This window comes from Chelonoidis abingdonii, chromosome 9, assembly GCF_003597395.2.
Source record: "Chelonoidis abingdonii isolate Lonesome George chromosome 9, CheloAbing_2.0, whole genome shotgun sequence".
In the NCBI taxonomy this organism is placed as follows: domain Eukaryota; kingdom Metazoa; phylum Chordata; order Testudines; family Testudinidae; genus Chelonoidis; species Chelonoidis abingdonii.
This window is the reverse complement of record NC_133777.1, coordinates 31,696,640-31,713,653: the sequence shown is the minus strand read 5'-3', so window position 1 is coordinate 31,713,653 and position 17,014 is coordinate 31,696,640. Positions and strand designations below refer to the sequence as shown.

At 52.6% G+C, this 17,014-nt stretch overlaps 1 protein-coding gene across 1 annotated transcript in view; it reads right to left on the bottom strand.

The window, feature by feature from the left end:
- Positions 1-17,014, bottom strand: part of CCDC33 (coiled-coil domain containing 33) — a 234,122-nt gene that overhangs the window by 129,988 nt on the left and 87,120 nt on the right. Inside the window, exon 10 of the mRNA XM_075069314.1 lies at positions 15,992-16,063. Coding sequence (XP_074925415.1) covers positions 15,992-16,063 — 72 coding nt within the window. The remainder of the gene's footprint in view (positions 1-15,991; positions 16,064-17,014) is intronic.

Here is a 17,014-nt window from a genome sequence, read left to right as displayed (position 1 = left end):
AAGCTTCTGTCACCTTTGGCACACTTACCTCATGTATCTGGAACAACAAGCTGCTAACCCTGAACACAAAGGTGTCTGTTTATCAGGCTTGGGTCCTTAGTACCCTCCTTTACTGCTGTGAAAGCTGGATCATATACTTCAAGCAGGAGTGGAGACTGAATAGCTTCCACCTTCACTGTCTCAGAAAAATCCTTGGAGTTACTTGGGACCAACAGATCATCAATAATGAGATCCTTGAGAGCACCAGCCTACAGTCTATGCTGACTACACTGGATGCTCACAGGTTTCACTAGTTGGAACATGTGGAGCACATGCCTCAAGATCATGTGCTGAAGGCTTTACTCTATGGCCAACTCAAGAACTACTTATGATGCATAGGAAGGCCAAAGTTCCGACACAGCGGCAAGGTCAAGTAAGGCCTCAAGGAATTCAGCATTGCAACTGGCAACTGGCAACCCTGTCCACAGCTGCTCAGTCTGGAGAAGCCAGGTCAAGGTTGGCGCAGTCATCACAGAGAGCCATCAGAGAGCCCAGGCTGAGTCCTGCCTGTGAGCCAGGAAGCAGAGTGTGCTTCAACCTCCATCTGGTGAGTTGACCTATAGCCACTGTGGGAAGGTCTGCCACTTGCGCATCAGGCTCTTTTCCATACTATTGCCAAGTACCACTTGTGATGGGTTCAGTCACAGAGACCCCCTTGGAACTGCCACCTGATGAGTTGAGACTACCTCAGAGCCCATTTTCCCTGCCAGCTTGGGACTTCAGTACCCTGTCTTGTTGAGCCAGAAATGTTAGCCTGCTGCAAACACAGACCCAGATCTGAACCATGTCCCCCAAAAGCTGCAGACTTAACTGAAAATGGCTTAGAAAGTGCTCCTGTCTCTAGCACCCAGATACCCAGTTCCCAATGGGGTCCAAAGCCCAAACAAATCTGTTTTACTCTGTATAAAGCTTATACAGGGTAAACTCATAAATTGTCCACCCTTTATAACACCGATAGAGAGATATGCAAAGCTGTTTGCTCCCCCAGGTATTAGTCACTAACTCTGAGTTCAATAACAAGCAAAAGTGATTTTATTAAATATAAAAAGTAGGATTTAAGTGGTTCAAGGTAATAACAGACAGAACAAAGGGCATGGCTACACTTGCGAGTTAGAGTGCATTAAAGCAGCCCCGTGCACTTTAACTCACGACGCAGCCACACTAGCAAGGCATGTAGTGCCTGGACTTCACGACTAGAGCACTCCTGGTATTCCACCTTGGCGAGTGGAATAACGTTTGATGTGCCCCCGCTGGAGCGCCGCAGCACCAGTGTGGATGCCCTGGTCTGTTAATTCGCTCTGATCTGGTCATCACTTTGAGCTCTACTGCCCTGCCTTCAGGTGACCAGCCGTCAGACCCACTCTTTAAATTATCTGGGAATTTTGAAAATCACCTTTCTGTTTGTGCTGCCAGGCGTGCAGTGTTCTCAGCGAATCTTTCCAGGTGACCATGCCTCCATGAGCCAGGCGATCCCCAGTATGGAGCAATGGTGAGGTGCTGGACCTCATCAGTGTTTGCGGGGGAGGAAGCTGTCCAGTCCCAGCTGTGCTCTAGCCGTAGGAATTATGATACCTTCGGGCAGATATCAAGGACCATGATGGAAAGGGGCCATGACCGCAGTGCAGAGTTAAAGTGAAGGAGCTGTGGAATGCCTACCGCAAAGCCCGCGAGGCAAACTGCTGCTCCGGTGCTGCCCCCACAACCTGCCGTTTCTACGAAGAGCTGGATGCAATACTTGGGGGCGACCCCACCTCCGCTCCAAGGACCACCATGGACACTTCAGAGCCCAGTTCGACAAGGCAGGAGGAGGAGGAAGAGGAAGACACCCCAGAATCCCTAGATGCTATTCTCAAGCCAGGAGGAAGGTAGCCAGTAGTGGTGGCCAGTGCTTGGGAAGGACAAACACCAGAGGACGTTCCCAGTAAGCAGCTTTTATTTTTGGGAAGGAAGTTATTCAGTGCTGGCTCTTGGGGCAAGGAGGGTTAGGGCTGCATGCATGCCTAGATGCGGAATAGGGCATTGATGTGCTCTCTCACATCATGGTAATTGGCCTCAGTGATCTCTTCAAAGGTCTCATGCAGAAGCTGGGCAATGCGCTTGCGCAAGTTTCTTGGGAGAGCCATTGTGGTCCGTGTCCCAGTCAGACTAACATGTCCACATCACTGTGCCGTGAGGGGTGAGGGGGACAATTGCTGCACAGAGGCAAGCTGCATATGGGCCAGGGAGGAAGCTGCATTGCAGTAGAAGACCCTCCCTTGCTTCCTAGGTCACTCTCAGCAGCGAGATATCTTCCAGGACCATAGGCGGCGGGTTATATGGGCTTGAGGTGCCCGGGCTCCAGGAATATTCAGGACCGGGTGCCCCGCTCCAGCAATATTTGGAGCTGGGTCTCTCCCCTGGCCCTGCCTGGATCGGGTCTCGGCCCCCATGGGTTTCCCCCCACCGCCCCGCCGCATCACTGCCTGGAGCGGGTCCTGGCCTCGGCCCCTGCGGGTCTCCCCACACCGCCCCGCCGCATCCCTGCCTGGAGCGGGTCCCGGTCTCCGCCTTCCACCTCTCCCCCTGAGTCCCCCCTCCGCCACGTCCCTGCCTGCTCTGCTCGTGCTGCCAGAGAATGGCTCCCGGCAGAACTGCTGTCTGCTGCCCCAGGGTTCTAGCGCCTGCCATCCGCTAATGGCAAGGCAGGCTGCCCTTACCCTGCTCTTCTGCCCTAGCCCTGAGCCTCTCCAACACCCCAAACCCTCATCCCCAGCCAGAGTCCTTATCCCCCTGCACCCTAATCCTCATCCCCAGCCAGAGCCCTCATCCCTCCACATCATGAACCCCTCATCCCCAGCCAGAGCCCTCATCCCCCTGCACCCTAATCCTCTGCCCCAGCCAGAGCCCTCATCCCCCTTCACCCTAATCCTCTGCCCCAGCCAGAGCCCTCATCCCCCTGCACCCTAATCCTCTGCCGCAGCCCCCCCCGCATCATGAACCCCTCATCCTCAGCCCCAACCCTCATTCCCCTGCAGCCTTATCTTCTGCCCTAGCGTGCACCACCTTCCCCTTCCTACTCCGCCACCCCCAGCCGAGCCTGCACCCAAACTCCATCCCAAAGCCTGCACCCCTCACCCCCTCCTGCACACCCATCCCCTGCCTCAGCCCGGAGCCTGCACCCAGCACCCAAACTCCTTCCCAAAGCCTGCACCCCTCCTGCACCCTAATCCCCAGCCCAGGACCTTTACCCCAGACCTCCCCCCTGAAACCCCACCCAGAGCCTTAGGCAGGTGGAGGCGGAGTTTGAGGGGGTGGAGTTGGGGGGGCGGGTTCTGGACACCACCAAAATTTCTACAAACTTGCATCCCATGTCCAGGACGAACTCCTGTGCAAAATGTGGGGACAGTTTTCAGTATAGGGGCCCCCTGCAGCTGTTGGCTCTCCCCAAGACACAGAAACCCAGAGGACAGTACGGCCATGAAACAATCAGTCCCCCTTGACCCTGTTGCATGTGACAAAGTGGGTATTCACCCATGAAAGCTCATGCTCCAAAACATCTGTTAGTCTGTAAGGTGCCACAGGATTCTCTGCTGCTTTTACAGATCCAGACTAACAAGGCTACCCCTCTGATCCTTGACCCTGTGTTTACTGACCATTTTGGAGCTCCTGTGGGTGCTGTGTGCTTGCTTTGGGACAGGCAAATTATTCTATTGTGTAGACTGTGCTTGCCCTTAAGTATTGGGGAATCATTGCTCTGTCTGGTGTCAACAATGCTGCTTCTGTTAAGTGTTGCATTTTGCCTTTACAGATGCAACCTTGAGAACTCAGCCGTCCGTGTTATCACTGGCCGAAAGACTCCAAAGAATTAGGAACAGGCCACATAGAAGCAAAGAAGACATGCTGCACGAAGTAATGCAGCAGTCCCTTAATGAGAATCTACAAGCAAAGGAGTGGAGGGAGAGTGAAAGGAGGATCTGACAGCAGAATGAGGAGTGCCGGCACAAAAACGCTGAGCTCCAGCAGCAAAGCACGGATCGGCTGATAAGCATAATGGAGCGCTAAGTGGACTTGATCCAGGTGCTCATAGCCATGCAGGCAGAGCACTATTGCACCCATCTATTGCCCCTCCGCAGTTAGGGAAACCCATTTGTGCAAAGCCAGCCACAATGTCATGCACATTATCCAGAGTCACAGTTCTTCTAAGAAGGATGCGATTAATGGCCCTGCCAACTTGCATGAACACGATTCTAACGGTTGACTTTCCCACTCCAAACTGGTTAGCAACCGATCGGTAGCTGTCTGGAGTTGCCAGCTTCCAAACTGCAATAGCGGCCCACTTCTCCACCATCAGGGCTGCTCTCAATCTTATGTCCTTGCACTGCAGGATGGAGGCGAGCTCCTCACACAGTTCCATGAAAGTGGCTTTTCTCATCCGAAAGTTCTGCAGCCACAGCTCCTCATCCCAGACTTGCAGAACGATGTGATCCCACCACTCAGTGCTTGTTTCCCAAGCTCAAAAGCAGCATTCCACGGTGGTGAACATGTCCGTGAATGCCACAAGCAATCTCATGTCGTATGCATTACTCAAATCAATATTATCGTCGGAGTCCTCACTGTCAGTTTGGATCTTAAGGAGTAACACAACTGCCAAATGTGACATGCAGGCATTAGCATATTCCTCAGCAGTTCTGGCTCCATTCCCATAGATTGAAAGGGAAAACAGAGGGTGCAGTACAAAATACGTTGAAAGATGGTACCAAATGTGGACAGAAGCACAGGGATTGCTGGGATGTGAATCAGTGCATCACGGGGCATTGGGACAGGACCCAGAATGCCCCACACCCCTTCCCACAAGCCACAGCACCAGAATGGGAAGAGATGCTCTGTGGGATAGCTGCCCATAATGCACCATCTTAATGCAGCTGTCAGTGTGGACAGACAGCAGTGCTTTCCCTACTGCGCTCTACGAAGGTTGGTTTAACTCGAAGTGCGCTACATTTGCAAGTGTGCCCATGCCCAAAGTAAGTTACCAAGCAAAATAAAACAAAAACATGCAAGTCTAAGCCTAATACATTAAGAAACTGATTACAGATAAATCTCATCCTCAGAGATGTTCCAATAAACTTCTTTCACAGACTAGACTCCTTTCTAGTCTGGGCCCAATCCTTTCCCCTGGTACAGTCTTTGTTCCAGCTCAGGTGGTAGCTAGGGGATTTCTCATAACTGCAGCCCCTTTGTTCTGTTCTAGCCCCTTATTTAGCTTTGGCCGAAGGTGGGAATCTTTTGTCTCTCTGGGTCCCCACGCCTCCTTCTAAATGGAAAAGCACCAGGTTTAAGATGGTAACAGTACCAGGTGACATGGTCAAATGTCCTGTGAGACCCCAAGGCTTCATTCTTCCTTGCCTGACTCATAGGAAGGCTTGCAAGTAAACAGAGCTATTTACAACCAACTGTTCTAGCTGATGGGAGCCATCAAGATTACAAACCACCATTAACGGCCCATACTTTGCATAATTATAATAGGACCTCAGAGTTATATTTCATATTTCTAGTTTCAGATACAAGAATGATACATTTATACAAATTGGATGACCATATTAAGTAGATTATAAGCTTTGTAATGATACCTTACAAGAGACTTTTTGAATGAAGCATATTCCAGTGACATTATATTCACACTCATTAGCATATTTTCATAAAATCATGTGGAGTGCAACGTCACGTCACTGATGGACAACTTTGTTGCTTCTCCTTTCATCTGTCATGATGTTGGATGGCCATTACTTTTATACTGGATTTTTCATCCCAAAATGCTGCACAAATTATACAGACAGAGCACTGCTGACATGCAGTTGCCTCTAGGGTAGAGGGCAGCAGCTAACTAGCACACAGCACATTCCACAAAGGAGTGAGGAGAGGAGTTTGTCTCAGGCCACTTGGGCAAACACCTTTCCCCCCTTCATTCCAAGAAGTGCCCAGGCTCTTTAATATCCATACAGTATCAGATAAAAGACTCACATGTAGAGACAGACATGGGATTTGGATGATGTACTCCAGAAGGACAAGTGGCTGAGACTGCCCTGCTGGGAGCTGAACCTTTGGGTTACCACAGATCTGTTACTCAGATCACTAAGCCAGCCATTCTACATAAAGGCTTGGGGGTAAAAGAAGAAAGTCTCTTGGGTACAGTGGGAAGGCTGTACGGAACCCCACATATGGGCCACTTGGGCCACATTTTCACAGACACTCAGCTCCCATTTAGGCACCAGAACAAGTGGGCAGATTTTCAGTTTATCTCAGCATATTGAGTGCTGGGACCTTTGAAATTCTGGCCCTTACTGGGGGTGTGAGTGCTTACAAATCTGGCTCATAAAGGTTAGGCAGAATTGCAGCCCCTGAGTTCTGGGAAGCAGTGACAGTCCATGCCCCTAGGCTCAGGTCAGCGTAGGCTATCTGTCACAGTTCACAAAGCAGCCCTTCAGCGCAGGGCTGCGTGGCCTAACAACCAGAGTCTATAGTGCACCCTTTGGTGTGGGGCAGTGTGGCCTAGTGACCAGAGTCTATAGCACCCCCTTTGGCACAGGGCCGCATGGCTTAGTGGCCAGAGTCTATAGCACCCCCTTTGGTGTGGGGCGGCGTGGCCTAATGACCAGAGTCTATAGCATCCCCTTTGGTGTAGGGCAGCATGGCCCAACAGCCAGAGTCTATAATGCCCCCTTTGGTGTAGGGCGGCATGGCCTAACCGCCAGATTCTACAAAACAACCCTTTGGCACTGGGTAGCATGGCCTGGTGGCCAGAATTTATGACGCTGGGGTTTGATAGCCCCGGTAGGGGGGCTCGGGCCCACTCGACTCCAACAGGCCCTGCCTGAGGGCCCTAGCAGTGGTGTAGAGGTGTCTCTCCGTTGTCCGGGTAACCGGACTTCATAATCTATGGGTCCAACCTGTTGGATCACCTTGTAAGGCCCCTGCCACTTGGCCAGGAGCTTTGATTCAGCCAAGGGCAACAAGAGCAACACCTTAGCCCCTTTTTTGTATATCCGTTCCTGTGTCCCTTGGGCCCGCAGCAGATTCTCCCGGGCGAAAGCCCCTAAGGCTTGGAGCCGTTCTTGGAGGCATAGCACACACTGGGTGGTTCCGAGTACTCGCTTCTCCTGTGCCTCCCAGTCTCGCCTCAGGAGGTCCAGGATCCCTCAGGGCCGCCTGCCATACACAAGTTCGAAGGGTGAGAACCCGGTTGATGTTTGGGGTACCCCCCTTATGGCGAACAGCAGGGCTGGCAACAGTGGATCCCAATGGCTGGGATCTTCCTCCAAGAACTTCTGCAACATGGCCTTTAGGGTACCATTAAAACGCTTCACTAGACCATCTGTTTGTGGATGGTAGACCGACGTTCAGAGTGTCTGTATATTCAGGAGTAGGCACAGCTGTGCTATCAGTTTTGAGGATATGTTAGTACTCTGGTCAGTTAGGATCTCCGCGGGTATCCTGACCCTAGCAAAGACTAGTTCGGTGGCAATCACCGGTGCTGTGGCTGCCTGGAGGGGCACAGCCTTGGGGTAACAGGTTGCGTAGTCCACAATCACTAAAATAATTCGATTCCCTGTCTTACTTCGTTCTAAGGGTCCAACCAAGTCCATTCCGATACGTTCAAAGGGTACCCCGACCATGGGCAGGGGCATTAACGGGGCTTGGGGTACATTCTTTGGTCTGGCCCGCTGGCATTCTGGGCAAGACGTGCAATACTTCCGGATTTCTTGGTGAATGTCGGGCCAAAAAAATCAGCGGGGCACCCCCTGAAGAGTCTTTTCCCGCCCCAAGTATCCTGCCCATGGGTTTGCATGCACTAACTGTAGGAGGACTTCCTTCTGCTGGCCAATCCCAATCCTCACCCAGGCTGTAGGGTAAGGGCAGATGTCTCCATAGACACACTGTAAGTGTACCTTTTCCCCTGAGAGTCTAAGGTCTTGGACCAGCCCCTTCCGTAAGAGGGTCTGACTGCATCCCAAGTCCACAAGAGCATTTGTGTAGGTCCCCTCGACCTGCACAGGGATCACTAATTTTCCTGTCCCCTTTTCCGGGCTCTGTGTCCAGCAACCCACACCTGCCCATAGTTGCAATCCATCAAGGGGCATTCCCGCTGAAAATGTCCCTCTTGTCCACACTCCCAGCAGCGATTCTGGCCTTCCAAGGGTTCAATGCCTTCCTTTAGTGGGCTCTGCCCCCCTTGAGGGGGCCGTTCCCTTCGAATTGGAGTCCAAGGGACTCTGTGCCTGGGTTCGGGGCTGGGAGACTTAGTGGGTGCGGGGCGGCTGTTGGATGGAGATTCCCAAGCCCGCGCTCCCCAAGGACTTCCCTTGTCTGTCCCGTCTCTCTGGCACAGGTTTCCAGACCTCCGTGGGGGTGCCTGGACTTCTGCGGCCACCAAGTAGTCCTCCATCAGACCCCCAGCTTCTGACAAGGTTGCCGGTCAGTGATGTTGCACCCATTCTTTCCCTCCTGCCAGGAGGATCTGGGTGAACTTTTTGAGCGCCACCCTCTCTGCCACCTGAGGCCCGGTCAAGCCTTCTGGCTCCAACCATCTCCAACAGAGATCCCGTACTCACTGGGCCACGGCCTGAGGTCGAGCCCCAGGAGGGTACTGTTCTTTACGGAAGTGCTGGCAGTACGTCTCAGGGCTAATGCTGGTCTGATCTAAAATGGACGCATTTTTTCCACCTGGGGGTACTCCAAGGCTTCTCAGGGATCAAAGTTATGGTAGGCCATCTGCGCCTGTCCTGTCAAAAAGGGGGTTAGCATGGCGGCCCAGTGTTTTGGGGGCCACCAAGCAGCGGTGGCGACCTGCTCGAACATAACTAGGAAAGCCTCGGGGTCATTGCCTGGTCCCATCTTAGTGAGGTGAATTGGCAGCCCCACCGGAGCCTCTCCAGGTCCTGCTCCTGTGGGTGTGGAGGTGAGAGATCCTGGTGGGCATAGCAGAGCTGCCACTTGTTGGACTAGGCGTTCCTGCTGTAATTGTTGCTGGGCAGCCAACTCTCGAAGGAGTTGCTGCTGTTGTTCCTGGTGCTGGGCCAACTGTAACTGCTGATGGCTGGCCATCTGCTGCATTATGTGAGCCTGTTGTTGTCGCTGTTGGACTGCCTGTTCTTGTTGATTCTCCAGTAACCACTTTATAAGCTTCTCTGTATCCATCTTGGATGGCGGGGGGCTCCCGTCGTCTAGATTCACAGTTCGCAAAGCAGCTCTTTGACGCAGGGCCGCATGGCTTAGCAGCCAGAGTTTATAGCACCCCCTCCGGTGCAGGGTGGCATGACCTAATGACCAGAGTCTATGGCACCCCCTTTGCAGTAGGGTGGCATGGCCCAATGGCCAGAGTCTATAGCGCCCCTTGGGTGTAGGGTGGTGTGGCCTCACGACCAAAGTCTATGATGTTGGGGTTTGATAGCCCCGGTAGGGGGGCTAGGGCCCACTCAACTCCAACAGGCCCTGTCCGAGGGCTCTAACAGTGGTGTAGTGGCTTGCCACTGACTCAGCAGGGGGGTCCTACCAAAACATGCTGAGTTTCCCCGGGAGGCAGGCACCACTCTGCCACCCTCCCTGGGTCACTTTCTACCAGAGTCTGTGTTGGGGTTTCCCATGAGATATCAGGTCCCCAGTGTTCAGCAGGTCCAGTTGTCTCCTCTAGTTGCCGGGGTGGCAGGCAGTTCGTGAACAGCTTCAGTGCCCAGCGTAGTCAGAGGCTGTGGCCGGCCCTCCAAAGGAGCTTCCCAGACAGGTCCTTCCCCTGCTGCCTCCAGTCCAGAATAAGCTGGTCTTTCTCCCTTTATACTACTAGAGCACTTGGAGCATGCCCAGTCTTGCCAGGGAGGCGGGACTTCTGCTGTCAATACCTGGGGCTTAATCTTGTCTGGGCTAGTGCGAGTTAAGCAGATCCGTCACAGAAGCATATGGGTTTATCAGTTCCTTATTACCTCCAGGGCACACAGGGCCCCAAAGAGAGTGGGGCCACAGCTCTGCCTCTATGTATAGATAGCAGAGCTAGCCAGTAGAATTGCCACCTTTCTAATTGCTGGTAACCAGACCCCGAGGCCCTGCCCCCTGCTCCGCCTCTTCCCTAAGGCCCCAACACATGCTCCACCTCTTCTCTAGAGGGCCCATGTCCTTCTCCATCTCTTTCCTCAGGCCCAGCCCCAATCGCTTACTCTTCTCCCCTCTCCTATTGCTTCCTGGATCATCTTCACCTCCCTCCCCGTCCCCCATCAGGGCTCCCTCTTCTTTGCGGCTGGAATGAGACTGGGAGCTGCTGCAGCCTAACAACAAACCTGCCTGCTGAACAGGGGCTGGCAGCGATTAAGGACCCAGTGCCCCCTCTTCCCATGGTAACTGGACTTTTGGTGTCCAGTTAGTACATTTGGCTGGACACTGCCAGGTAGGGTTGCCAACAGTATAAATCATACAAACCCAAACACCCTTGCCTTGCCCCCTACCCCGAGCCCCGCCCCAACACTTCTCTGAGGCCCTGCCCGCTCACTCCATCCCCCCTCCCTCTACTCGCTCTCCCCAACCCCGACTCACGTTCACTGGGCTGGGGCAGGGGTTGGGGTGGGGTAGGGAGTGCAGGAAGGGGTGCGGGCTCTGGGCTGGGGCCGAGGGGTTCGGAGTGTGGGAGGGGGCTCTGGGCTGAGCCTGAGGCAGGGGGTTGCCATGCAGGAAAGGGTGCAAGGTGCAAGCTCTGAAAAGGAGTTAGGGTGTTGGAGGGGGCTCAGGGATGGGAAAGGAGGTTGGGGTATGGAAGGGAGTGTGGGGTGCAGGTTCCAGGAAGGGGCTCAGGGCTGGGGCAGGGGATTGGGGTGCAGGATCTGGGAGGGAGTTTGGGTGCAGGAGGGAGCTCAGGGCTGGGGCAGGGGTTAGGGTGAGGGGAGCAGGCTCTGGCCGGGTGGTGTTTCTCTTGGGCAGCCCCTGGTCAGTGGCACAGCGGGGCTAAGGCAGGCTCCCTGCCTGCCTTGGCTCCGTGGTGCTCCCAGAAGTGTCTGTGACATCCCTGCAGCCCCTCGGGGGTGTGGAGGGGGCCTAGGGGTATCTGTGCACAGCCCTTGCCCCGACTCCACAGCTCCCATTGGCTGGGAACTGAGGCCAATGGGAGCTGTGGGGTTGGAGCCTGCCTTAGCTCCACTGCAACGCTGACCAGGAGCAGCCCAAGGTAAACGGGGTCGGGGAGCTCCACATGCTACTCCCTCCACACACTGCACCCAGAAGCAGCCAGCACATCCCTGCAGCCCCTGCCGCGTGTACCCCACCACAGGAATGCCCCTAACAAGAGTTATAATACCAAGGGTTGTAAAGTAGAAATATACAGGCACTGGGAGGATACAGAAAGACCCAACAAATGGTAAAATAGATAAAATAAGCTCTGACTAGCGAATTTATGATGATCATCTGCACAAACAAAGTCATAAATACATTACAATTTGAGCATGAGAGAGAAAATATAAAAAAGACTTGAGCAGGGAGGAGCAAACATAGGTGCCAGTGCATGATTGGTTAAATTTTGTTACCTAGAGGTATCAAATAATGTGATGGGTTGCACGGTTGTTGCACAGAATACATATGCCAGAACAGATGTTTAGATAACAGCTGTGTAAGGCTCTTTCACTAGGAAAAGATGCCACAGACCTATGGAGCTCTGAGCCCCATGGGAAAGGGTAGGTGCCTTATCCCCAAGCCCTCAGAAGGGAAAGGGTGGGAATGCTTAAATTGACCAGGTCAAGCCTTGAGCCCTCAGTAGAGTGTGTGGTTAAATGTTTGGCTGCGTGTGTGTTCTCTGTGTGCTGCACCAGCTTTGTGCAGACAGATGGCACAGCAGACCTCGAGTGAACCACCCAATGACCACAAGATTTGTTAAGGTTCAAAGGCACCACACCAGGTTTATTGTCGACAAAGCATGGTATATAGCACATGGCAGACTCTATGAGGATACTAAGACGTGTGCCCATGACAACAGACACAGCTCAATGAATGGCAGAACTTTCTGTTCCCCCCTTGGCTGAACAAAAATACTCTCTCCGAGATACATCTTTATACCCTGATACAAACATGTTACATACTGCCTCTGGCATATTTAATTACTGCCCCCTGATGTGATTAGTTATCACCCATCACCAGGGCCGTCTCTAGGTTTTTTGCCACTCCAAACAAAAAAATTTTTGGCTGCCCCCCATCCCAGCCCTGGGTTCCTCGCCACACCCCCCTACTGGCCCAGCCCTGGGCTCTCCCCCCACCGACACCTGCAGCCTCCTTCTGCTGCAGCCCTGGGTCAGTGGTAACTCGCTCCCAGGGCGGGTCATTCAGCAGGAATTTTAGATGTGCACAGAACAGATAGGATTGGTTCCCATATAGTTACAGAACAGCAGTAAAGTGGAACAATGTTCAGCTTGTGTGATTGGAGGATATCTGGATGCATATTTTAAGACTGTCCTCCATAAATGAGGAAAAGTTGAGGTGCCTTTATTATTCTTTTCTTCTACTCTTTCTTTCTATGGGGAATTTGCCAATGCAATATCACTGTCTTTCTTTTAAACAAACAAACAAACAAAAAGGCAACGGCTGTTGAAAATAGCAATTCCAGTCCTAATTACCACTGGGAAGCATTTCTTGATCAATTTTATCCTACTTTTTCTACAGCAAGTTACAGTGGATCAGTATATTTGATTTGGGAGAAATGAAGTAACAGCTGCGCAAATTGAGCTTGAGCACTCCTGAATTTCGAGGTGTTCAAATCTGGAAGGCAAGTGCTGGGGTGAGGGCTGTGGCTCCGCGGGGGAGCACAGCAGCATGTATGCAGCAGCGTGTCTGGCGCTGCATGGAGCCAGACACGCTGGTCTGAGTGGAATGGTAAGGAGCCTGGGGGGTTGGGGAAGGGGTAGGGGGTTCTGGGAGGGACAGTCAAGGGACAGGGAGCAGTGGGGGTTGGATGGGGCAGAGGTTCGGGGGGGCAGTCAGGGGACAGGCAGTGGTTGGATAGGCATGGGAGTCCCAGGGGTTTGTCAGGGGACAGGTAGGGGGTGGGGTCCTAAAGAGGAAGTTGGGGGGTCTCAGGAGGGCAGGTTGGGACAAGGGAGATAGAGGCTTAGATAGGGGGGGTTCCAAGGGGCAGTTAGAGGCAGGGGTCCTGGGAGGGGGCAATCAGGGGACAAGGACCAGCAGTGCTTAGATACGGGGTGAGGTCCTGGGGGGCAGTTAGGGGCAGGGGTCCTGGGAGGGGGTGATTGGGGACAGGGAGCAAGGGGGTTGGATGGGTTGGGATTTCTGTGGGGGGCAGTTGGAGGGAGTGGATAGTGGCAGGATGGGGCTACCCTCTCTCCCTGTGGAGTGTCCTATTTTTTGAATGTTAAAATATGGTATCCCTACCATTCACAGTGTAGCTCTCCATTCACAGCAAGCTGCAGCATAAGGTCCTAGCTAACTCACTCCCTCTTCCTTCCTTTCCTGTTGCTAGCGGCCAAGGGAATGCTGGGAAATGTAGTTCTTTCCCTGCTCCAGGGCTGGCTCTATAGGCAGGGAGCTAACCAAGGAACTACAGCTCCCAGGGCCCCCTGTTGGTTCTCAGCTCCCATGCTGGATCCCTTCTGCCCCTGCAAATGGGCTGCCCCAAGCACATGCTTGCTTTGCTGGTGCCTAGAGCGGCCCCAGCCCATCACCTTGTACATGTTGATTTGATTAAAACATCTTTATTATGTACTATCATCCTAACTTTGTCTTTTAGGAGGGGTTAGTGTGTTCCTATTATCCTTGGGGAATATTTTTGTATCATCCTTGATATTGGGATGTTCTGGTACCACTTGATACTGGGATATGTTTGCATGACTACTCTGTGCTTTGTACTTCTTAGGAATGTGTATTTCTGCAATATTATCCCTGTTGTTGCCAGATTCTGTGGGCAGGTCCTGCCTCATACCGGGCTTCTGATACAAGGGCTTATGTTTCAGGCTTTCTCCCTACTACAGTGTACAGGTGGGATGCTCTAGATTTTTGCAGGTAACATAAGAACTGGCTGATCATCTTGGTTACTGTGAGACATTTATATGGGAAATGTTTTCAGAGCTCTGCAAAATGCAGAATACGATGTTCCAAAACTGTTGGAGATGAAGCAGGTCACCTGAGGTGGATGGGTCTCAGAGCTAACTCAATTAAGAGTGAAAAAAATCAACATCTTTTGACCTAGCCCAGCCCTGTATTTCCTGCTTGGACCACATGAGCACTGACAAAGACAAAGGAACCCAAAGAAAAGCCTCTGACGATGGGACCCTCTAGGCTGAACACCCTGATTATGGAAAGACACAAAACGTCTGAGACTAAGAGAAGAAGAGAGGGCACAAGATGTTATCCATTACAGAGGTGACACGCTGCCAGTGGGGTGTCTCATGAAAGGTAGATCTCAGCTTTCTGGGCTGGACTAATTCTGTAAGGATTGACCATTGGGCATGGACGGCACATGGACTGTCCATTCAAGGAGGCTAACCCCAGCCTCTCCCCCACAGCCGCTGGCTCCCCAGTGCCAGGCCGCCCTGGCTGGGCTGCTCCACCCTAGAATCTCCAGCCCTAGGCCACCTCGGCTGGCCCCAGCACCCCCAGCCCTGGAGTACCAGGTGAGTGGCCTGAGTGCCCTCAGTCCTGGAATGCTGGGCAGACGTCCCCAGTGCCACCAGTCCTGGAATGCAGGGCGGGCATCCCCAGCCCTGGAGCACTGGGCAGATGGTCTTGGCCACCCTGAATCCCAGAACAAAGGCTGGCCCTCCCTAGCTACAGCCCCTTCCCATTTTGGGGAAGAGGACCAGCCTGGGCTAGGGCTACCAGGGAAGAGTAGGAAGCAGGAGGATCTTGGGAAAGAGCATGGGCAGGGCCACTCCTGGCTGTTTGGGGAGGCTTAGCCTCCCCTGGCCTGTGATACTTGCTGCCCATGCCATTGCGGGAGAAATTCCTTATTAGACTGAAAAAGAACTTGTTAGTTAGAATAGACTCGAGACTGCGTTTTATGTTTTTCTTTTCTCTGTAACCTGGTGATTCCAATCCTTATACTTGCATCTATTTTGGATCTTTTTCTTAAGCTCTGTTAAATTAACTTTTATTTGGTTTCTGCTCTACACATGACCAAGTGCTTTGCGCTAAAGTGTGTTGAGTGAGGGGAGGCTGGTGAACTGGGCTGCACTGCTGTCCTGGAAGCAGCAGATTGATGTATATTGTGGGTATCCAGAAGAGAAGGGACTGAGCATTCAAGTGTCCAAAGGTGGAGCATCCAGGGCTCATGGAGCCCAGAGTGGAGTGCTTGTGCTGCCAGCAGCTGGCACAGTTGGGACCATTTTTTCCCCTAGGATGTTCTGATGAACATCAGCTCTCTCACCTTGTAAGGTGGTAGTGACTCACCTCAGACACCTTGGGGAACCCCAAAAGTCTCACAGTGGCCTCTGGATGTAACCTGCTCTCAGGATGGCAGCAGCCTGGAAACCTGCAGTTTCTTTCTATTCATGCATTCAGTGCCAGCTCCACTGGCATGGAATCTGCATGACTGACCTCCTGTCCTCCTCGCCCACGCCTGCCAAGGGATGGGGCAGCCTCCTTCAGAGTGGTACTGGGGCAGGGGATGGATGGGCATTCAGCTGGCAGAGGATCTGCGTGGGAACCTTGGAGGGCATTAGAGTGAACTGTAGGGCATGCCAACACTCGGATGCTGCCTAGCCGGAATAGCAAACCCCAGTGATTAGTCTTTGGATCCAGGCCCAAAGTTCCCTTTGTTTCAGGGGGGTTAGGTACAGATCTGAGTCCTACCTAAAGTAAAAATATCCCATTCATCTTTCCCCATGATGGGAAAGGGGAATTCCCCTTTCATGTCCATGGACTAAATCTCACCCATGTAGACCCATTGAGTGAGGTGGCCCCTGGTCTCTAAAATTAATCTGTTCCTCCCCACTTGCCTCACCTCTGAGCCAATCAGCTGCATGCAGAGTTGAACGGTTGGAACAGCACCAGATGTGGTTCTCAGATTAGTGCCCTGAGGAAACAACACAAGGAAGGATAAGGTCAATAAAATCCATGTGAGAACATCAGCTCCCGAGAACATCAGAGTGTCAGATGGCAAATCATTCTCTGTAATAGCTTTGGCTGGCTGGTGCCGGTCTGTTATGGACAGCAGCCAGCAAGGAATTTGCTTGCTTCTCTGCCGCAGCTTAACATGCCAGGAGATTGGGGCTACCAGGTGTGCCAGGGCTGCCATGACACTCCACAGGGATCCCAACAGGCCATTAACAGGATGTGGCTACAGCCATGCAGGAGTGAAGGGCCAGCAGTGAAGCAGTTAATAAGCTGGAATGATTGACACATCAGAAGTCAACCCCCCAGCAGTCAGCTCTATGGTCCTGTTTCTGGTGGTGAGGTCCGTCCATAGCTCCCACAAACTGAGTGGGAATTGTGGGTTCTCAGCACCTTTTAGAACCTGGTCTACAAATTATTTAACATGGGGTTAAATTACAGGACAAGTATGATAGCTTCTCCTAGCTGAACAGGGCCCATGAGCATGCAGAAGGTACCACTTGTTGGTGGGTTAACCCCCTCATAAACACTCCAGAGTCAATGCAAGCTGAAGTCAGCCTTCCTGAGTGCAGGTAACAGATTAGTTGCCCTGCAGTTACTGGGGTCAGCCTTAAACATGAAAAATAATGACACATGCGTCTGACGAAGTGAGTATTCACCCAAAAAAGCTTATGCTCCAATACTTCTGTTAGTCTATAAGGTGCCATAGGACTTTTTGCTGCCTTTTGAAGGAATATGTTGATCAAGCAGGAATTTAGTTGGTCAGTCTGGGGAGCCTTGGTTGGGACTGGCTCTGGTTCGCCAGTCCCTGCTGGGGATGAATGTAACTGAAAGACATTCATGACAGACACCATGCTCAGCCAGTATACTTCGCTACAGTATTTTTCCCAGATCAGGCCAAGCAGACGCCAGA